This window comes from Narcine bancroftii, chromosome 2 (genome assembly GCF_036971445.1).
Source record: "Narcine bancroftii isolate sNarBan1 chromosome 2, sNarBan1.hap1, whole genome shotgun sequence".
Classification (NCBI taxonomy): Eukaryota; Metazoa; Chordata; class Chondrichthyes; order Torpediniformes; family Narcinidae; genus Narcine; species Narcine bancroftii.
In genome coordinates this window covers 354,035,619-354,058,774 of record NC_091470.1, presented here as the reverse complement: position 1 = coordinate 354,058,774, position 23,156 = coordinate 354,035,619, and the positions used below count along the sequence as shown (strand labels likewise).

The window sequence follows — 23,156 nt, the reverse complement described above, 5'->3', positions numbered from 1 at the left end:
TGCCTGGCCCACAGGAGAAATAATCTCAGGGTTATATGTGATGCCACCTATGTTCTCTGACAATAAATATGAACTTTGAGAGATGCAGAAGAAACTCAGCAGATCACACAGCATCAATAGTACGTTGATATTTTGGGCCACAACCCTGCATCAGAAAGTAACTTTCCGTGCACACTGCGCGACCTGCCGAGTTCATCCAGTACATTTGTGCAATGGTCTAAGCCACTAGTAGTCTCCCTGCAGAAATTGTTATTGGAATGAGACATTGAACTGAGTCTTCTTAGTAAAATTGTGATATTGTTTTGACAAAGAACACTTTCTTCTAATATCCCAAAATCTCAGATCATAGGCTCATTCTCATTTGTTGCTGGTGGGAACTTACCGCAAGCAAATTGGCTGTCACTCTTCGTACTTACGAACCTTTAAACTTCAGAACTACTCGCTGGTTGTTATTGATCCTAGTGTCCTCCAACCAAATTCTTTTATTTTGTTTGTGGAGGGTGAATTTAACTGAGCCCTTGTGATCTAAGGAATGAATTCGGTGGGACTGAGAAATAACAAGTCTGAATGCAGATTAGGTACAAGAAGAATCTTCATTAATGCTCTGGGGAAGTTGCAACAGGGGTCGCACTCACACCCTCAGATCGCACACAGTTCACTCTCAGCGAACACAACTAAATGACTAATATATGCTACAATCCGCTATAGTATAGAAAGACAAGATAAAACAGTACTCACCACCCCTAGATTACTGGCAGGCACGGCACAACAGTAGATAGGAATAAATCACAATAGTCTCACAGGAATGCACCACCTGCAGCTTCCGTACCCTTCAAGAGCGCACACCTTACAATGGTAATGGCCACTCTAGCGTCGTCCACAACTCACCACCTGCAGCTGAGCTAAGGTTCCATCCTCAGGTGAAAGAGAGCCAGCTGCTCCACATGTTGGACTTGATACAGCAGTGGGCTGGAGGAACCAGCTCTGTTATGTCCAAAATAGGGAGGGTGATTAAAGGAGCCAGTGGCGAGGTGCGCATACATTCAGAGCAGTGAAACATGAAAGTCTGCAGGCACTGTGATTGTAGTAAAAGCATACCGAAATGCTGGAGAACTCCGCCGGTCTCTCAGCAGCCATAGGAGACAAAGATATATCGCCGACGTCTCCCCTTATCTTATCCAGTTAACACCTTTCGCTGGTCTGGACTCCTCCCCCAGCCAGCACTGTTTATATTCTGATATTTCCTTCTCTTTTCCTCATCCTCCTTATTCTTTGCTTATTCCTTGAAAAGTTGCGCAGGCCCGAAATGTCAGCAATATATCTTTGCCTCCTATGGATGTTGAAAGTCCGGCTGAATTCTTCCAGCATTTCTGTGTGCTCTAATACATACAAAGGAGCCAAAAGCAAGATGTGCGCTTACCTGTCGGTGGACTGAGCCTGGATTGGCAGGTGAGGTGACGTCTGACTTGCCTGGTCAGATGACCCTTCAGGAGTAAGCGCATAGATTATCCATTGTTTAGAGCAGTGTCCTGTTTGACCTGTGGGGTAATCCTGATAACAACCCCACACCCAGCTGGGTTGGTATAGCCTGTTTTAAACCATCCTCCAGTGAAGTCAGTGGGAAGCGGACCCCATCCATCCCCTCAATACTGGATGGACTAGGTTAAAATTGTATCTGATTGCTTGTTAGCAGGGCGGCACAGTTAGCGTGGCGCTATACAGCACCAGCAACATGGGTTCGAATCTGGCCCTGTCTGTAAGAGTTTGTACGTTCTCTCCATGTCTGCGTGTGTTGCCTCCCTGTGATCTGGTTTCTTATCATATTCCAAATATGTATGGGATTTGTTGGTTCATTAGTCACGTGCGCAACGCGGGCTTGTGCTATATTTCTAAAAAAAAATTGTCTGAATATAACCTTTTTTGTCTACTTTCAAAGGAATGTGCTCCAGGATTTTACAGACAGAAGATGGTGAATGGCCCTAACCGTCTCAGTCATGCCTGTGTTTCCTGCCAGTGCCACAACCACAGTTCTGTCTGTGACCTTGATACAGGCAAATGTCAAGTAGGTGGCACTTAGGGATGGATGAAGAGGAGGTGCTGTCGTTTATGAAATGTGTTTCTGCCCATTTGCGGATAAACAATCTCTTGAATTCTTGTTATGCAGGAAAGGCACGATTCATGCAGTACTCAAATTTAGGCATTTGCGTATTTATCTGGGCGATATCATTCCTTGAACAGGAAGTAGAATTGATGCACTTGTCTCATTGAAGGATGCCGAGCCAAAATGTCGGCCATTCTTTTTCTCCCACTGAGGCTGCTCAGCCGCTGACTTCCTCCAGGAAATGATTTGTTCCTCTCGAATTGATAGACCATGTGTTTCCACAAGCGTCATATTTGGCGATTGTGGCTGCGGTGAAGTTCTTTATTATTATTATTGTTGGCTCCCTCCCTTGTTGATTTCCCTGCATTCTTAGCATATTGGGGATTGCATGTGCCCAGAAGGTGGTGACGTGCACCAGAACTCTGCTGCTTCCATCTTGGGGTATTGGCTGGTTATGTAAATTTCAATTTTAATTTAGACATGCAGTTATATGTTAATATGTTGTTATCATTATAATAACATGGTAATATGTTCAAGGTAAATAGTTGAGAAGTCATTGCTTTGGGTGAAGGCTGTCACTTGCCGTTTTGAGGAGGTCACTGAGGCTGAATAACTCTGAGAAATATTCCAAAGGATGCTCTGTGATTAGTAAGGGATTGTGGGTGGAAAGAAAAAGAAAAAGTTTGAAAACCCGTTTCATTTGTACTTAATTAACTCGTTATGTGCATGATTTCATAACTCCAAAGGAAATAATGGGCCAATGACAGTTTTTCTCAAGCAAATTTCTTCAGTAACAATTGGGTCTTGAGCAATGATCCTCAACCTTCCCTTCCCACTCACCTTAAGCAATCCCTTACTAATCAGAGAGCACTGATGGCATAGGGATTAATTAGTGGTATGTGAATGGAAGATCCAGCTGCGCTGGATGGGTCACGTCTCCAGAATGGAGGACCATCGCCTTCCCAAGATCGTATTATATGGCGAGCTCTCCACTGGCCACCGTGACAGAGGTGCACCAAAGAAAAGGTACAAGGACTGCCTAAAGAAATCTCCTGGTGCCTGCCACATTGACCACCGCCAGTGGGCTGATAACGCCTCAAACCGTGCATCTTGGCGCCTCACAGTTTGGCGGGCAGCAGCCTCCTTTGAAGAAGACCGCAGAGCCCACCTCACTGACAAAAGGCAAAGGAGGAAAAACCCAACACCCAACCCCAACCAACCAATTTTCCCCTGCAGCCGCTGCAACCGTGTCTGCCTGTCCCGCATCGGACTGGTCAGCCACAAACGAGCCTGCAGCTGACGTGGACTTTTTACCCCCTCCATAAATCTTCGTCCGCGAAGCCAAGCCAAAGAAAGAAGAATGGAAAGAAAAGGTTTGAGAACCACTGGTCTAGAGCAAATGCCAGATTCCCAATTTTTTTCCCTGATCCCTTAACATTTTTAATTATTTAAAGCTTTCGTTTTCAGATGTTAAATCAGCAATCTTCCTCGCAGTAATTTGTGGAAGAGAGTGCCACATTTCTACCTACCTCTGTGAAAGTGATTCTGCCTCTAAGTGGCTTCAAGTGTTAACTGATCAGTTAGTGGAAAGGGTTTCTCAATATCCACCCTAGCAGTTACCTGTAAACATCAATATAAACCTCTAACTTTGAGAAAATATATCTTTAGTTAATGTAGTTTTGCATCAAACTTAATCCTTTCAGAGCAAATTTGTCCTTCTTTTGGAATTCTTGCCCAGAGTTGATCACTGTATTGTTGTTCTTGGAACTGAGTGACTTACAGAGGAAAAAGGCCCTGATTCCATTCCCCATTGGCTGTTTTGGGAGTCCAAGCAGAGGGAATTGCCAGAAAATGCCACCATAGGAAATTTCAAACCGATATTTCATCAATGACATCTGACCCTGTTCCCTCTCCTCCCAGGTCACTGGATAGTGGTTGGGAACGGGGACTCTAACTTCCTTCCAAAACTACTCAGTGTTTAAGCAAGGAAGCTCAGTGCACATTGGACCAAGTGGAAAATCTCAGGGTACAGAAAGCACCTTGTCTTGGGAGGAACCATCTTCTGGCACTCCTGTAACAACTTGGTCTTCCCATTGCAATGCCAGACTGGAATTTATATCTCTTCCTGAGTTCACATCCTTTTGTGCCTCCTCTCTCAAGCACCACAAATACCTCCTCTGCTCACCTTGCTGTAAATTTCCTATCTACTCTATGGCCATCCATCTCTGCAACCCTAACCCTCATCATCATGTATCCCTGTTGGCTGTCGATATATTTTTAATTTTAATTCCCCCACTATCCATTGTTGCAAGTCCCAGTCTTTTCCCCTCTTCCCCTACCACCCCTGAGGATCTGTCAGGGGGCTTCAATAACTCCCCCCCCACTGACCATCCATCACAGGGGTTTCAGTACCACCTCCCCTTCCGTCCCAACTCCCTCAGGTACGAGGTTTACTGTTGATTTACAGCAAGGGTGGGAGAGGTAAGTGAGCCAATTAAACTAACAGTCTTTACCCCCTCCTTGCAGCTGCCATTCCCAACTAGGACACTTGGAGGGTGAACTCATATTGCTATTTTTAAAAAAATTGTCGGCAGGTCGGCGACAAAATGCATTATTGTCTTTTCAATATTTGACAGTACCCTACCTTTTTGGGCAACTTGGTTATCTATGTGATTTAAAGTATCAGTTTAGCTTGATTAATTTTAATATTATTTCCATTAAACTTGCACTTGTTGATGTGGTGGACGACAAGGCGGGCTGAATCGCTGAAAGTACCGAGGGGCACAACGTGGCACTAGGCCCCCATTTGTGCGAAGGAGAAGCCAGTGCTTACAATCCTTAGCCAGTAGGGGGAGGGGGGAACCTGTCCCTTCTTGTCATGCACCCGGCCAGGTCTCAGTGACTCAGTAGTGTCCCGACGTTGGCGCGGGGAACATTGCGTGGGCCCCGGAAGTGGGAGGATTCCCTTAAAAAGTCTGCGTGTTTGTTTTGAATGAACAGACTTGCTGGTTTCACTGACTCACAGACTGTTGTCTTTTTGTCAGCTTAGCCTAGGCGCTAAATTAACATCATATTGATCACTGTTAAGGGTACAGAATAATCTCAAGTGAATTGAAATCCTGGTATAATAAATCTCCCTTTCATGAATGAAACGGAGACAAAGCATAACAGTTATTTAATCCCAATGCATTCATATGTCAGCTTTTTTACTAAGATCTTTTCAGTGTTGGATTGGAAAATAGTACTTCAGCTCAATATAGGATCTCCATCAGAGCCCAGCTCTCGAATTAAGCTGCAGTATAAAATATTCTTTGCTACAGTTGATTTTCGAGAAGGTGACTATTTGCCACGTATTAGACAGCAGCTTTGCTACCCTAACTAACAGGAGCTGGAACAATTCAGGATTCTGGCTCACCACAGCCTTTTCCGGGACAATTAGAGCTGAAGGTAAATCAAAGCCTTTGCCTGTGTCATCTATATCCTGTAACAACATAAGTTTACAGAGACGATTTATGAAGATGTTGCCCAGTATTCAGAAACTGAGTCCCAGGGAAAGGTTAAACCTATTCCCTTGAGCATAGAAGAACGAAGAGAGATTTGATAGTTATTTAAAATTATGAGGGGTATCGACAAGAGTAAATATAGATTGGCTTTTCCACTGAGGGTAGGTGAGATACAAACTAAAGGACATAGGTTAAGGGTGAAAGGGGAAAGGTTCAGAGGGAACATAAGGGGGAACTTCTTTACACAAAAAGTGGTGCGCGTGTGGAATGAGCTGCCAGCTGAAGTGGTGAATGCAGGCTCAATTTTAACATTTAAGAAGAATTTGGATAGGTGCATGGAGGAGAGAGAAATGGAGGATATGGACGGGTGCAGGTCAGTGGGACTAAGCAGAAAAATGGTTTGGCACTGACTAGAAGGGCTGAATGGGGCTGTTTCTGTGCTGTACTGTTCCATGGTTCTACGTTCAGAGCTTACAGCCTGTTGACTTCTTCCTGTTCTTTGTCAGTTGGTAACTAACATGAGGGCAGCACGGTAGTACAGCGATTAGCGCAACATAATTACAGTGCCAGGTTTCCGCCAGTGTTCCAAAGACATACAGGATCCATTGGTTAATTGATCATGTGGATGTATTTGTGTGGTGTGGGGTTATGGTCGGAAGGGCCTGCTACCATGCTCCAACACTAAATTAAAATTGAAATATATCATTGTCCAGGTAGTAAACCACCCCGACCTTGTTTATTTAATCTGGTGAATGTGGTAGAGGAAACCCTCAGTGCTGCGATCAGAAAATACTTTAATTTTTATTTTAAGATTGCTCTTCAGACCCTAACTGGTTTAGAGTTATCTAGTCAGTCTCATTCATAATTTCTGAGATTTGACTCCATTACACCACACTTAATCAACTTAAATGCATTATTCCAGACACCCTGCTGAGTGAAGATGATCTGTTTGTGATTCTCTGTCTTTGTAAACTAGGGATGTCGAGACAACACAGCGGGCGATCACTGTGAATTGTGTGCTTCAGGTTACTACGGCAGAGTAAACGGATCTATCAATGATTGCTCACTCTGTGCCTGCCCCAGACCTGATTCCGGCAGGTAATGTATGATCAGAGACAGCTCCAATTTGCAAAGGTCGCTTTCCTTTCCTGAGCCAGAGGAAAGTATTTCCACAGTGTTCCTGCACACAATGCTGGGATCCATTGGATGTGACGGGAAAATATAAAGGGACGGCCGCACACCCAAAACCCTCAAAATTGTCAGCAGTTCCCAACAAGCTGGACAATCTCTGAAGGAGCTGAGGCCCTCAGCTTGGAGCGGAACGATACAACCGCAGAAGCATTAAAAGTGCAGCTCCTTCCTCCTGTTTCCATTCCTGTGATGAATTTAACTAAGAAAATTGTTGAAAGCACGTCATTCTTTAAAACAACTGGAAGCAATTAAAACGAGCAGCTCTGCGACACAGCTGGCAAGGCCCCTGCCTCATACTGGCAACATGGGTTCAATCCTAACCTCGGGGTACCATGTGCAGTTTGTACCTTCTCCCTGGGTTTCCTCTTGGTGCTCCAGGTTCCTCAAACAAACTATAAGTGTACGGCTTGGTGGGTTAATTGGCTGCAGTAATCTGCCCCTGGTGTATGAGCAGTCGAATTGGTGAAGAGTTGATGGGAACGTGGGGAGAATAAAGAATGGGACAGATGAACACGGGTGCCTCTGTTTGGCCTAGATGTAGCGGGCTAAAGGTACGTGCTGTATAGTTCTACAACTTTGAAACATGTACAGGGTTTCTACAAGATCCCCATCCCTCTGTGTTTTTAGGAAAAGACTAAACTCAAATTTGTCCAGTGTTAAATGAACAGTTTTTGAGTTTAGTTGGAAGTTTTTGAGCTGATTATAGCAGCGTGGAGCATCAGTCAAGAAACAGCACTGACAGGAATTGCCTCGATTAAGTTGCTTCATCTTCTCAGTCCCATAATCATACAGATTCAGATCAGCTAGAGTATGTGTTTACTTCGTTCCAATCAAAAGTACGTCAAATTTACATGATGTCTTCATTCTAAATTTAATAGGGTTATTTTACCTGCGGGAGTAATATTGACAGGTGGGATCAGCATTGAAATTATAGCTTCTTATCCACACCAGCTGAGCTACTTGATTGAATCAAGAAATGTTGCCTGGTTGCTAAATTGATGCTTCCCATTTTTACCCTATCGCCTAATTTATTCCCCAGAGTGTTTTTAATCCCAGTAAAGAATAATCCATCTTTCCAAAATAATCCATTTTTCCATTATCTATTTCATTCTCCTAAATCAACTTTCATTTTTTCACTTTGACGGTGGAAGATTTTTTTTTATTGTGAGTTCGCCTTGACATTGAAAATTGGACATTGTTTCCTTGATATTAATCGGACTTGCTTTATGGTCATTCTTCTGGTACATACAGACGAGGTCCCAAGTTTCCAAGTAGAGAGTTATCTTTCAACCAAGACCACCAACCAAATAGATTCTGTTCCCATTGAACTGAAAGTCTTCCTTTCCGTTCCCATTGGAATTGTTGAGCAAGGGTCTGCGAAAAATGCTCTGTCATAAGTTTTCTCTGTTCCATTATGTCGCCAGCTTCAGCCCCACGTGTGTGTTAGAAGGTGTGAATGATTTTCGATGTAATGCCTGCCTGCCTGGGTATGAAGGACAGTACTGTGAAAGGTTAGTTTCATTTTTACATGGCTTTGCTACTGTCGTCCTATGCAGTTTGGATCTTATTTTAGGAGTCGTGATGTGATGTTGCAGCTCTACAAATCTCTAGTGAGTTCACACTTAGAGTATTGTGTTCATTTCTGGTCACCTCATATTAGGAAGGATGTGGAAGCTATGAAGAGAGTGCAGAGGAAATTTACTAGGATGTTGCCTGGATTGGAAAATATATCCTTATGAGGCAAGGTTAGCAGAGCTCAGGCTTTTGCCTTTGGAGTGAAAAAGGATGAGCAATGACTTAATAGATGTCTACAAGATTATGAGAGGCATAGATAAGGTGGGCAGCCAGGGCGGGACTAATCGAACACCAGAGGACATCTGTACAAAGTGAAGGGAGGGAAGTATCAGGGAGGCATCAGGTGTAAGTTTTTTTTAACGCAGAGATTTGCGGGTGCCTGGAATGCATTGCCGGGAGTGGTGGTGGAGGCTGGAACAAAAAGGGGCATTTAAGAGGCTCTTAGAAAGGCACATGGATGAAAGAAAAATAGAGAATTATGAGGTAGGGAGGGATTAGATGTTTTCTTAGGCACCGGTACATATAGGTTGGTACAACATCCTGGGCTGAAGGGCCTGTACTGTGCTGTAATGTTCTATTCAGTTGTGACAGGTTTATCGGGGTATAAATCAACTGTAGAATTTTAAGATGAAAATGTTTTTTTATTTAGAATTCATCCAAGCAACGAAGTCTTTGCCAAATTAATTAATTAATAAATATGTATTTTATATTGTAAACTGAGAAATGTTTGTAAAATCAGAACACTGATGTTGAACACCAGGTTTTTTTTTCCCCCTCTTTCTAACTCTTATGTCCCTCTGTGTCTCCAGATGTGCTCCTGGCCACTACGGCAACCCACGGGCTGCAGATGATAAATGCCATAAATGTGAATGTAACCCAAGTGGCTCCATCCACAGTAACTGTGATTCTCTCCTGGGCCATTGCACTTGCAAATCAGGTGTTACCGGTCACCTCTGCGATCAGTGTGAACACAGGCACGTGTTGGAAGGAAGTGACTGCATCCGTGAGTACACCTTCTCAAACTGTCTGCTTTCTGTGCAAGTTTTGCTTTATACAATCTTAAAGGAACGAAGTTAAGCAGTTCCTTGACCACCTTCTCAGTGATGACTTAGAGCAGAGCATTTCTTTAAGGTTAGATATAATCCTCAGCCTTTTTAAAGCAACATTACCTGATCAAGCAGATGAGGATGAAGTGCTGTCATGTCAGCCATGGAAGCAAGTTGTTTCAACAACTGGCTGAGGAAGCAGATCAGGGCTCCCACTCCTTTCTGCCACTGATGGTGGGGTTTAAACCAGTCAACTGAGAAGATGCAATACAAGAGAAAAGTATACATTAGCAGCATTATTGTACTAAGGGGTCTTGCGGTACGTTAGATGGGGAAATAAAGAAGACAGCTGGTTTATTGGCCTTCATCATTCAGGGCTTTGAGCTGAAAAGTAGGGAAGTGTTGCAGCTGTATATAATTTTAGGTAGGCTGCATTTGGTATATGGCGTGCAGTTCTGATCACCGCGCCGCATCCTGGGTTAGAGAGTACAGTTGAACCTGTATTGTCCGGAGCTCTGTGGTCCAGCAACTCCCATGGTCCATCACATTTTGAATCTGCCGCCTTTAGTACAAACTTCTTACAGACAACGCAGGATTCAAACCCCGGTTCCCGATCGCTGGCGCTGTAAAGGTTGAATCTGCCGCTGTTAGTACAAACTCCTTACAGGCAACGCAGGATTCAAACCCCGGTTCCCGATCGCTGGCACTGTAAAGGTTGAATCTGCCGCTGTTAGTACAAACTCCTTACAGGCAACGCAGGATTCAAACCCCGGTCCTGATTGTTTGCACTGTAAAGGAATGGCACCAACACTACACTAAACAGGATTTGATTTGTGATATATTTGATCCTTTTAGCTCAGAAAGTGGGTCTGATCGAGGCACCTACTGCATCTTTGACAGCTATTTCTGTTCATTTTCTATTTCCCGTCATTTTTTGTGGTCCGGCAATGGCCAGGTCCCAATGTTGCCAGATTTAAAGAGTCCCAACCTGTATTAGGAGAAGAGGGTGGGAAAACTTGGATTGTTTTCTCAGCAATGTCGGAGGCCGAGAAGTGACCTGACCACAGTATTTACAATTATGGAAGGTGTAGAAAGGACAGATAGATTCACCTTCCTCAGGTGGAAATACCAGAGGGCATAGCGTTAAGGTAAGAGGGGGAAAAATTGAAAGGAGATTTGTGAGGTAAGATTGATCAGACCGAGAGGTGGGTGCCTGGAAGGTGTGCCAGCGGAGGTGGTGGAAGCAGATTCAGTAGCAACGTTGAAGAGGTATGTAGATGGCCAAGTGGGGACTGAATGTCTCCTGGAATGGGTGGAGGCCATTGTGTTAAAATGCATGCAGCTCAATCTTTTCATTATCGTGATGTTGAAGGTTGAAGGTTATTGTCACATAACAATACTTAGAAATATAATATACATGATATACTTTAACTTTTGTTTGCTATAAGGCAAAGAGTCTCCATGAGTATTGCCCGGCACCCCTGACAACAGGCGAAAGAGAAGCAAAAGAGAAGTTAATCTTTTTACTTCATTTCTACCATGTTTTCTATGAATTTTAAATACAAAATGGTGCCAGAGAGTGCATTTCTCTGTGCAATTCTGGTCACCCCATTACAAAAATGATGGGCGGGCTTCGGAATGGGTACAGAGATGTTTACCAGTTTGTGCCCTGGTTTAGAGAGTATGAATTGCGGGGAGAGATTGGACAAACTTGGGTTGTTTCTCTTGGAGGCCGAGAGGAGACCTGATAAACGTATATAAAATCATGAGAGCCATTGATAGGGAGAACAGTCAGAATCTTTTCCTTTGAGCAGAAGAGGACATGCATTTAAGGTTTAAGGTTTCAGGGGTGGGGTAGTTTTAAGCAGATGTGCGGGGCAAGTATTTCACACAGGGTGGTAGGTGTCTGGAATGGGCCGGCCGGAGTAGTGCTGGAACAATGGTAGCATTTAAAAGGCTTCTAGATAGATACATAAACATAAAGGGGATTTAGGGATATCTGTCAGGTGCAAGCAGTAAATATTTAATTTGATTTGGACAAATCTGATGAAGGACTCCAGCCCAAAACGTCAATCATTCTTTTTCTCCTATTGATTCCATTCAATCTACTGATTTCCTGCAGCTTTATGGACCCAGACAGGATGTGCAAGCTGATTTCCTGGTGGAAAATCTTTCCACTGGGAGACAGATAGCCCAAAATCAAGCAATATCAGGAAGATTAAAGTAGAAATTAAAATTGGAGATAGCTATAATCTTTGGCTCATCTAATAAGATCCATTTTATATGACCACCCAGAGCCATTAATAACCCCAAGTTCAACGGCAGATAGAATCTTTCCCTAAGCATACCACATTAAACTGAAAATCGTAAAAGGGAAGTCTATTTTCAAATAAGCTTTCAATAAGCTCACTTCACAGGAACCTTTTGAATGACATCCGTACAGTTCTGTGTTATTTAGGCAGATGTAGCTACGTGAGCCATTAGCTTGCCAAGTGGAAATGTGCTCATTTTACTCCCTGCCCAATGTATACACCTTCCAATCTGACTCAGCACTGAAGTTAATGGAGAGCTCAGTCGGGAGGCTCAAACCAAACATGTTTGCATGATTGGGTCTTTTAGATCCATGGAAACAGCAAATAAAATTAATTTACAAAAAAGCAGTTTTGTGCTTGCATTGCAGCCTTTTAAATGTTTTTCGTTAGCGGCTGAAAGATTGCAAATATAAGATTACTTGTTTGCTTAATTTTGTTAACGTGGCCCATGTTCAGGTCTGGTCCTGTGCCCTGCAGTTTACTTGCAGTGCAGAAGGCAGAGAGACTGTTAAGGAATAAGAACTAGAACTTAACAGAAGCATTCATTGTCCAAAATTTAGCTGGAAATCCAGGCCAGTGAGGACAACTTCGATGAAGTGGGACTCGCCTCAGAAAATGTCAGGCAGGAAAATGTAAGAGTAAGAAAACTATAAAAGGGCCTAAAATTGTAGTCATCTTGCTTGCAAGGGCAAAAATAAGAATGTGGTTGCAAACTGATACTGTGCATTTGATTAACAAGGAGCAATATTTGTTTGAAGTGAATCCCAGAAAACCATGGATCCCTAGATCAGGTAACTGCATAAGAAGTACAGATGCAGATTTACAAATGGAAATGAAGAGATTTTTCTCCTATATTTTTATTGATAATGCAACAAAATCATCGTAGGAGTTAAACAGGAAGGTCTGCAGACATTGCGATTGTGGAGAAGCTCAGCAGGTCATGCAGCGTCTATTGGAATCAAAGGGTAACCGGCATATCGGGCTAAGCCCTGCATCAAGGTTGGAGCAAAAAGCAGGCAGGTACCAGAATAAAAGGGGTCTGGAGGCGAATCCACGAACACTCCATGACTCTGAAGGGACTCTCTTTTGCTACTCCTTCTCTCTTAACTGTAAGGAGTGCCAGGCGACACTTTGTTTTCCTTGCAGCAGGAAAATGGAAATTTCATGAAATTTTGAAAACAGGGGGGGAGAAGGAAGGAGGGAATAAGAGGCAGGGGCCAAAAAGAGGCCATATGTGATTATGGGTACGAGGGCAGAAGAGAGAAAAGCTGAGAAGTTATGGGGGGGAGGGGTGTTTAGGTTCTTGAATTAATAAATATTTATGTTTCTAAACACTTTACATCCTTCCATTTCCCCTAGCTTGTGATGATGACTGCACAGGGCTCTTGCTGTCTGACCTCGACAACCTGGAAGCCATGTTGATGGCAATTAACCTGACTGGATTTGACCTAGCTCCTTATCATCTCATGTATGCCATTGAAAACATCACTGAAAAATACAAGGTGAGATATTTAAGTGACATCCAGCATATTTAACATGAAGATCGGAATTTTTAATTTTATTTTAATGATACAACTTTGTAGAAGGCCTTTCCATCCCATGAAGTCTGTGCAGCCTGATTATCCCCATTTAACCTACAAACCTTGAATGCTTTTGGAGGGTGGGAGGAAACAGGAGCACCAAGCAGGTCACAGGGAGAACATACAAACTCCTTACAGACAATGCCGGATTCAAACCCGGCTTGCAGGCACTGTAATGGCGTGATGCCCAGAATGTAGCACAGAGGTTTCAGAGAAACATGGAAGTAGGAGTTGACCATCTGGTCTTCCACCTTTTCTTCTATTCTTTCTTTCTTTGGCTTGGCTTCGCGGACGAAGATTTATGGAGGGATATGTCCACGTCTGCTGCAGGCTCGTTGGTGACTAACAAGTCCGATGTGGGACAGGCAGGCACGGTGGCAGGGGTTGCAGGGGAAAATTGGTTGGTTGGGATTGGTCTTCCACCTTTTATTTATAGCTAATCATCTAAGTTTGCCTTCTTCACTGTCTTCTGAACCTGGTGCTTAATTTCATCAACCAATGCATAATGATACCCAGGTCTCATTGAGCCTCCCTGTTTCTAATCTATTGCCATTCTGTCTCACCTCTAGCTACATTATATTGCATCTATGCTGCATTTGCCCACTCTCTCAACTTCTCCAGATCACCCTGGGACTTCTTTTGCATCCTCCTCTATTGTACCTGCCTCCACCACCGTGGCTGACAGCGCATTCCATGCACCCACCACTCTCTGTGTAAAGAACTTATCTCTTGCATCCCCCCTGCACTTACAGGAGTAAGCACCTTAAAACTATGCCCCCTCATGTTAGCCATTTCAACCCTGGGAAAAAGCCTCTGGCCGTCCATACCATCACTGTCTCAAATCATCGCCTTTGTCAGATCGCCCCTCATCCTCCGTCGCTCCAAGTAGAAAAGACCCAAGTTCACTCAACCTATCCTCATAGGACATGCTCTCCAATCCAGCGGCATCCTTGTAAATCTCCTCTGCAACCTCTCTGTAGCATCTATAGTAGTAGCAAAGAGACAACAACCAAACACCGTGTTCCAAGTGGGTTCTAACTAAGGTCTTGTGTAGCTACAACATTACACGTGGCTCCAGACCCACCGTCATGTTTGATTTCTGACTGACTCCTCAGTTCAGGAGTTAGACACCCACATCCCACCATTAAAGAAGTGTCAAAATGGAAGGACTCCTGTTGAATCTCACGATTGTCAAACTCCACATACAGAGGAGACTTAAATCTATTGATGCATTTGCACAATGGATATTGTCACTTTAAAGCACTGACCAATGAGACTTGAAAGTGTTCTTCATTAGTTGACAGGTTTCACACATCAATATAAAGATGGTGGAATTGCAGTAAATAAGGTAAAAAGAATGCTGGAGAAACTTAGCAAGTCAAACCGTGTACTTTATGTAGCAAAGACAAAGATACATAACCAGCGTTTCGGACTTGAGCCCTTCATCAGGTTGGTCCTGTATTTTGCTGGGGCCAAGGTGGAAACCCACATCCGAAACTCAGTCCTGTGGCCTGCTGGGTTCAGGGTGAAAGTCGATCCTGTAGGTTGACAGGATCGAGACAGAGACCTACAACTGGTGCCCAGTCCTGCGGGCCGCCAGGTTCGATGTGGCAACTCGCTGAGTTTCTCCTGCATCGTGCTTTTTCTTCAACCATGGAGTCTGCAGACTTTGTGTTTTATTGCAGATATTAGAGAAGGGGTGATAAATCCCATCACTAGGTCAGACCATCCGTTCTTCAATCCACATGCTCTGGGAAAGGCAGCAACCTTCAGTTGGAGGTCATGAAATGCTGAAATCAATTAACGTGGAACAGCTGCAGCCTTAAAGTTGTTGGATGTTCAAAGAGCTCACAGCAGGGGATTTCCTCATGTTGTCTTTTTGTCGTATTTTCATCCTATTATGCAACCAATTTGAACTCAATTTGATGTAACATTTACAATCGTTGTGAGTATTTTGTTTGCAGCAGAATTGATCAGAGTTTTCAAAGTAAGGAGAGATATGAAGCAAGCATTATTTAGTGCACATTTTGCTCAGAGAAGTTAACTTTGCCGCAAGTAATTGAAAGCCCGTTAAGAGTGCCATATGCATAGAAGCATAGAAAATAGGTGCAGGAGAAGGCCATTCAGCCCTTCGAGCCGAATCCATCTTTCAATACAATCATAGTTGATCAGATGACCTCAGATGCTTTTTCTCCATATCTCTTGACCCTTTAGCTGATCCAGTTCCCTTTTGAATAAATTTAATGAACCGATCTCAACGACTTTCTGTGGTCGGAAGTTCCACAAGTTCACAACTCTCAGTAAGGAACTTACTCCTCATCACAGTCCTAATGGTTTCCTCCTTATACTTAGAGAAAACAGTTTATAAAGAAGCTCGATCCATTCTAGAGACCACAGGCACTGGAATCCAATGGCAGAAGATCAAAATGTTTTAATTTTCTCTCCAACCTGAGTATCGACCCGGATTTTAAAATATGGCTGCATGAAATTGAACTGAAGGAAAAGTGAACTTGAGAACCACAGGTCACTGCTCGCTGGATGTCTCGCCTCTTGAGTTAGGGTGCTGTGAATTAGGCTTGGGATAGTGAGAGCGTACACCACTCCTGAAAGTCTCAATGAAGTATTCAACTAAGACCTCCTCTGCTGTTAGTTTGGTGCAAAACACCCAAAGGTATTTTTTTGAGGAAGAGCTGGAAGTTATTTTGGTGCGATAAACAAAAATGCTGGAGAAACTCAGCCATTCACACCACATCCAGAAGAAGGAAAAGCGAACCAATGTTTTGGACTTGGGCCCTTTGAAAGGAATCTGTGATCCTTATGGGGGCCAGGAAACAGAGCTTCGTTTTCTGGCCTCGCAGGTTGGCCCCCACAAGGACCTCACATTCATGATGAGGGGCTTAGTCTCCAAAGGTTGGTCACCTTTTGCTTTCCTTGGAGTTTCTCAGCATTTTTCTATATTGTGTTCGCTCGCCAGCAAATTTTCTTGCTTAATCTGAGAGTTTTTTGCTTGGTGTCCTGGACGATATTTATCATTCAAACAGCTTTGCCAAATCCAGTCATTACATGTTGTTTTCTGTGGGAACTTTGACTTTCAATCAGGACCGGAGAACGCTGTTTCATCAGGCTGTACCTGAACAATCGGATGACTTGAACCAATCCCATATTATAATAGTGAATACACTTCAGAAATCTGACTTTGACTGGAAAGCCCTTTGACACAGCCTGAGGTCATGAAAGACATTATATGAATTTAGTTCCCAGCTAAACTAAATCAGCATTGCACAGCTAGGGCAACGCTATTACAATGCCAGTGACTTGGGTTTGAATCTGGGGCTGTCTGTAAAGAATTTTCCCCCATGCCTGCATGGATTTCCTCTAGCTGCTCCGATTTCCTCCCACCTTTCAAAACATACCGGGGTCATAGGTTAATTGGGATGTTTGACAGCACAGACTCATGGGCCAGAAGGGCCTGTTACGATGCTGTATGTCTAAATTAAAAATTAATAACGCAGTGTTTGGATTTGAGACCCATCATCAATTTGTTTAATTGTCCCTTTACACAATTATTTAACCCTCAAGACATGAGTTGATGAATGCTACATTTTTATGATCATTTTAAATCATGATTATTGTTATTGACACTGAGCAGTGTTTCCCTTTTTCTGATTTTCAGCAAACTTCTTCAATCACAGAAGCCAACCATCTGTAATATTGGGGAGGGGTGAGGGAAGGTAGGGGCGAGCATGGAATAATCCAGTGGGAAAATGGGCCCATTCTCATTCCCCTTTTTTTTGGTTGCACCCCCCTCCACCCCATCTCCCCACTGGATTCTTTCACCCCTCCCCACCCTGGGCATTCAGTTCCATCTGGTTTCTGTTCAAACCACCAATCTTACTTTCTCTTCCTATTAGATTCCAGCAAAGGCAGTCTTTGTCTTCTAATGGACCACTCTGTCCTCCATGGACTCATCTACTTCCATAGGCACATAAGACAGGAGCAGAAATAGACTATTTAGCCCATCGAGTCTGGCCCATTTTCTCACTCAGCCCCACTGCCTAGTTTTCTCCCCATAATCTTCGATGCCCTGGCTAATCAAGAACCTTGTCCATCAAGAACCTATCAATCTCTGCCTTAAATACATGCCTCCACAACCACCTGTGGCGAAAAAAAAATCCTCAGATTCACCACCCTTTGACTTAAGGAAATTCTCGGCATCTAAGTAGGTGCTTTTCAAATCTGAAGGTTCGCCCTCTTGTCCTTGACTCTTCCACCATGGGAAACAACCTTTAAATTTAAATTTAGACATACATACAGCACGGTAACAGGCCCTTTCGGCCCATGAGTCTGAGCCGCCACATTACACCCAATTGACCTCCACCCCCATTAAGTTTTGAACAGTGAGAGGAAACTGGAGCACCCGGAGGAAACCCATACAGACACTGGGATAACGTACAAACCCCTTGCAGACAGCACTGGATTCGAAACCCGGTCACTACCGCTGTAACAGTGTTGCGTTAACCGCTACATTAACGGTGCCGCCCCACTAACTAGGCTGTCCTTTCTACATCTACACTGTCTATGCACTTCAACATTCAAAATGTTTCAATGAGAACTCCTCTCATTCCACTAAATTCCAACAAGTTCAGGCCAAGAACCAGCAAACGTTCCTTGTATCATTCCCGGAATCCTGCTCTGAACCCTCTCTTATGTCTGCACATCCTTTCTTAAACTCTCACAATACTCCAAGTGAGGTCTCCATAGTGTCTTATAAAGCTTAACATCCCCACTCTTATATTCTATTCCTCTTGAAATGAATGCAAGCATTGCATTTGCCTTCTGCACCACCACTCAAAATTTACCTTTAAACTATCAAGCATGAGGACGCCCAGGTCCCTTTGCTTCTGGATATTTTCAATTTTCTCCCCATTTAAAAAATAGTTCTCCCCCCCATTTATTTTTCTACCAAAGTGCATGACCATACACTTTCCAACAATGTATTTCATTTGCCACATCTCTGTCAATTCTCCCACTGTCTAAGTCCTTCTACAGCCTCCCTGTTTCCCTAACACGACCTGTTCTGCCACCCATCTTTGTATCATCTGCAAACTTGGCCACAATCTAAATCATTGATATGTAACATAAAAGTAAGAGCCCTATTACCAACCCGTGTGAAGCGCCATTAGCAACCGGCAACCAACTAGATGATACCTCTATTCTGACTCTGCTTCCTGCCAATCATACTCATGCTAATATGTTTCCTGTTATACTACAGGCTCTTATCTTGTAAAATAGCCTCGTGTGCATCACCTTGTCAAAGGTCTTCTGAACATCTGAATACACAACATCCACTGCATCTCCCTGATCCAGCCTGCTTGTCGCTTCTTAATTCCAATAGGTTTGTCAAGCAAGATTTTGTCTTCAGCAAACCATGTTGTCTTTGGCCTATCTCATCTTGAGCCTCCAAGTACTCTGTAACCACATCAACATTTTCCAAACCACTTTCGTCCAGTTAACCAGTCTATAATTTTCTATCTGCTGCTTCCCTCCCTTCTTGCAAATATGCAAATTTCCAGTCCTCTGGAATCACACCAGAATCTATTGACTTCTGAAAGATTATTACCATCTTTCATCTGGTTAACCAGTCTATAATTTTCTTTCTTCTGCTTCCCTCCCTTCTTGCAAATATACACATTTCCAGAGCTCTGGAATCATACCAGAATCTATTGATTCCTGAAGGATCATTACCAATGCCTCCATCATCTCTACCACTACTGCTTTCAGATCCAGGAGACTTACCCACCCTTAGACCATTCAGCTTTCTGAGCACTTTCTTCCTTGAAATACTAACTGCACACTTCCCTTCCCTGATATCCTTCAACATCTGACACCGTGCTGATGTCTTCCCCAGTGAAGACTGATGCCAAATACTCATTTATTTTCTCTGCCATATCAGTATCTACCATTATTATTTCTCCATTTTCTAGTGGTGCTATATCTACCCTCACCTTTCTTTTACTCTTTATAAATGAAGGTTTTTTTAACTTTTAAATTAAAAAAAAAATTTTAGACTTACAGCACGGTAACAGGCCATTTCAGCCCACAAGTCCATGTCACCCAGTTTACACCCCGTTAACTTACACCCTGGGTCCGTTTTGAAAAGTGGAAGGAAACCAGAGCCCCCGGACAAAACCCATGCAGACACGAGGAGAACGTACAAACTCCTTAGAGACAGCGCGGGATTCAAATCCCAGTCCAGTCCTGATCACTGACACTGTAAAGGTGTTGCACTAACTGCTGCGCCAACTGTGCCACCTGAGTGTTTCTATCCACCTGACCCCTTTGTTCCTCTTGCCTCTCTCTCCCTTTGGTGTCTGGCAATCTGCTGCCTCTGTCCATCATGTTTGACCCCCAATCAGTTTTACCATCCCACACAGTCCCCTATTCCCATCCCTCCCCTCCTTTACACTGGCTTCTCCTGCATTTCTCTCTGTCGAGAATTTCAGCTCGAAGCCTCGACAATTTTTCCTCCCACTCATGCTTGGTCTGTCGAGTTCCTGCAGGAGAATGTGTTTATCTTCGATACCAGCAGCTACCATATCCTGTGTCTGAATTAAATACTAAGGAAAAAACCTGGGTTGATTTCCTTAGGGTATTGGAGATTGAGGGGGAGCTGATAGATATGGATACAATATAATGTGAAACAGAGATAGGAGAGATAATTAGAAATAAATTTCAGGGCAATATATAGGGAAAGTTTATTTAAAGTGCCTTTAATTGAGCTGCCAGGAGTAAGTAGATACAGTGGTTGTGTTTAAGAAGCTTCCAGACAGGTGCATAAGTCTACAGAGAATAGACTTTGGGAAGGCATTCAATTCAATGAAACATTGGGAGATCAGAAGTGGAGAGGGTGAGCAAATCTAAATTCCTGAGAGTCAATATCTTGAGGACCTATACTGGACCAAGCATACTAATGTCATTATGAAGAAAGCAAGGCAGTGCCTCTACTTCCTCAGGAGTTTGTGGAGGTTTGGTATGACATCAAAAACCTTGGCAAACTTCTACTGATGTGTCATTGGAAGTGTGCTGACCAGCTGCATCATGGCCTAATATGAGTGCACCTATACTTCTGTGTGGAAAGCCTGGCAAAAGTAGTGGTCACAGCCCTGTACCAGCATAGGCAAAACCCTCCTCACCATCGAGAAAAATCTTTAGAGAACACTGCTTTTGGAGAGCAGCACTAGTCATCAAGGATCTACCCCACTCAGAACATGCTCTTTCTCACTGCTGCTATCAGAGAAGAGGTACAGGTGCCACAAGATTCATGCCACCAGGTTCAGAAACAAATGCTACCCTTCTACCATCAGACTCCTAAATAACAGACTCAATCAGAGACTCTTACTTTGGACATCATTTATTATTGGATATTTATTTTTTTCTGTATTTGCAGTCAGTATGTTTACATTTTTCTCTTGTCTATCTTTTTTTGAGTACAGTTTGCATGACTGATAAGTAGAAATTCTGCCTGGCCCGCAGGAATAAGTATCTGAAGGTTGTATGTGATGTCATGTCTGTATTCTGACATAAATTTGAACTTTGGATGTGGATCATGTACAGGGAGAGGGAATTGGGCTAATTTTGTATCACATTTAACTTTCAGGTCACCATGACCTGAAAGGGATGTTCCTGTCCTGCACGGTTCTATTTTTTCTGTGTAAAGTGGCAGGAAGTTGAGACCTTTTTCATTAAAGAGAATTGATGTTGGGTCAATAATGAACTTTCAATAGGTTAATACATTTTTAAATTTGGACATACCATACATTAACAGGCCCTTTCGGCCCAGGAACCCGTACCACCCAATCAACCTACAATACTGGTATGTTTTGAACGATACGAGGAAACTGGTGCACCCGGAGGAAACCCATGCAGACACGAGGAGAACATACAAACTCCTTACAGACAGCACCGGATTCGAACCCATGTTGTTGGCGCGGTAACAGCATTTCACTAACTGCTACGCTAATCATTTTGTTATGAACCCAAGATTTTTAAGGGCAGAAGTAAATGGCAAAATAGAGTTGAATCAGCCGTGATCTTATTACAAGGCAAAATAGGCTTGTGGGATTAAATATTCTTCTCCCTTTTCTGTGTTTCTCCTGGCAAACTTCCCATCATCTGTGAAGAACTCATAAAGTTGGATTTGCATGACACTCATTAACGACTTATTTGTAGAACTCAAGATATTAGTTGAATTTAACTTAATGGCTTAAACAGCTCCAAAAATAATCTTGTATATCACATTTCTTGCAGATTGCCTTGGCACCAGAACGGAAAACAGGTGCCTTCATCATGCAGGCAGAAGAGCAGGTATCTGCATTCACCTCTGACATCCATCACTTACAGCAGATGGTAAGCCAAAGCCAAAATAAATCCTCGCCTCACTCTCATTTAAAGTTGCAAAATTCGTCTGAATAAGGGATTTGCAGCAAGAAACTCATCTGCGGCCAGGTAAGCTGATTGAGCTGTCCAGAGGTAGTTAAGAGTTGCTCTTTGTCTCCATTGGCCAGTGGGAATAGGTGGAGACCAGCAATCTGCATGCATTATATCACTGTGAAATGAGAATCTATGAGATGAAGCAAAAGTCTGCAGACACTGTGATTGTAGTCAAAACACAGCAATGCTAGAGGAACTCAGCCGGTGTAGCAGCACCCATTGGAGGTAAAGATATATTACAGGTACGCAATCCTTTATCTGAACCCTTGGGGGACAGTGTGTTCTGGATTTCAGATTTTTCTGGATTTCAGAAAGCCAGATTTAAGCCCACCTGAATTGTGCTGCCGTATCCACACCCACCCCTTCCCAGTCATGCTGCCGTCTCTTCCCCCCACCCCCCCCCCCCCTTGGCCACCCGACTCACACTGCCGGTCTCCCCCCCCCTCACCCGCCCGACTCACTCTGTCGTCTCTCTCCCCACTTGCCGGATTTTGGAGCTTTCCGGATTTTAGATGTCCGGATAAAGGATTGTGTACCTGTACTGACATTTCAGGCCTAAGCCTTGAAGAATGGCGAAATGTCAGTAATATATCTTTACCTCCAATGGATGCTGCTAGACCAGCTGAGTTCCTCCAACATTTTTGTGAATGAGAATGCATTTCTGGGCAACCTAAGTTGCACTGGAGAGCCTGCAGATGCTGGGGGGAGCAGTGAAGAGGATCTCACAGAGCTTCCTTCAAAGAGAGGAGGAGAACCTCTTCAGGGTAGGCATTCCTCGAGGAGACTTCACAAAGAAGCAACTAAATGGAGATTACAAGAAAGTCTGCAGATGCTGGGGAAAAGCAGGGGTAACAGAGGGTGAGCAGCGAGGGAGGAATTCTATCTTCAATGACAGGAGGAGAACGTCTTAAGGGAAGGCATCCCTCGAAGAGACGAGGCAACTTGATTTCTTGCCAGAGGTACGAGGCACCTTTTTTCTTTTTCAGTTCTCCCAGCTGAATAACAACTCTATTTATAAACTGAAACATGCCAACGTGTGGACCTGTCAACAGTTGATGTCCTAAGATCAGCTGCATCATTGGATCCCACCAACGGGCTTGAAGATATAGATGCTAGAAGATGAAGGGAGAGCTGCAATCTTTTATGATGTCATTCATGTCAATCAAAGGTTCCTTTTATTGTCACATAATATTCACGACATACTTCAACTTTTGTCTGTCATAAGGCAAACAAAATGCCACCTTGTGCATTGCCTGGCGTTCCTAACAATAGGAGAAAGCATAACAGAAGAGAGTCCATTCAGAGACGATGAGTGTCCATGGATTCGCCTCTAGTGTTCCCGCAGCCACACAGATGCC

The 23,156-nt window shown here is 43.5% G+C and overlaps 1 protein-coding gene across 5 annotated transcripts in view; it reads left to right on the top strand.

Moving 5' to 3' along the window:
* Positions 1 to 23,156, top strand: part of lama1 (laminin, alpha 1) — a 336,199-nt gene that overhangs the window by 210,031 nt on the left and 103,012 nt on the right. For all 5 annotated transcript variants that reach the window (XM_069922348.1, XM_069922349.1, XM_069922347.1 and 2 more), the window contains 6 exons: positions 1,937 to 2,062; positions 6,581 to 6,702; positions 8,220 to 8,306; positions 9,180 to 9,373; positions 13,088 to 13,230; positions 21,616 to 21,714. In XM_069922348.1, the coding sequence (XP_069778449.1) occupies positions 1,937 to 2,062; positions 6,581 to 6,702; positions 8,220 to 8,306; positions 9,180 to 9,373; positions 13,088 to 13,230; positions 21,616 to 21,714 (771 nt within the window). The remainder of the gene's footprint in view (positions 1 to 1,936; positions 2,063 to 6,580; positions 6,703 to 8,219; positions 8,307 to 9,179; positions 9,374 to 13,087; positions 13,231 to 21,615; positions 21,715 to 23,156) is intronic.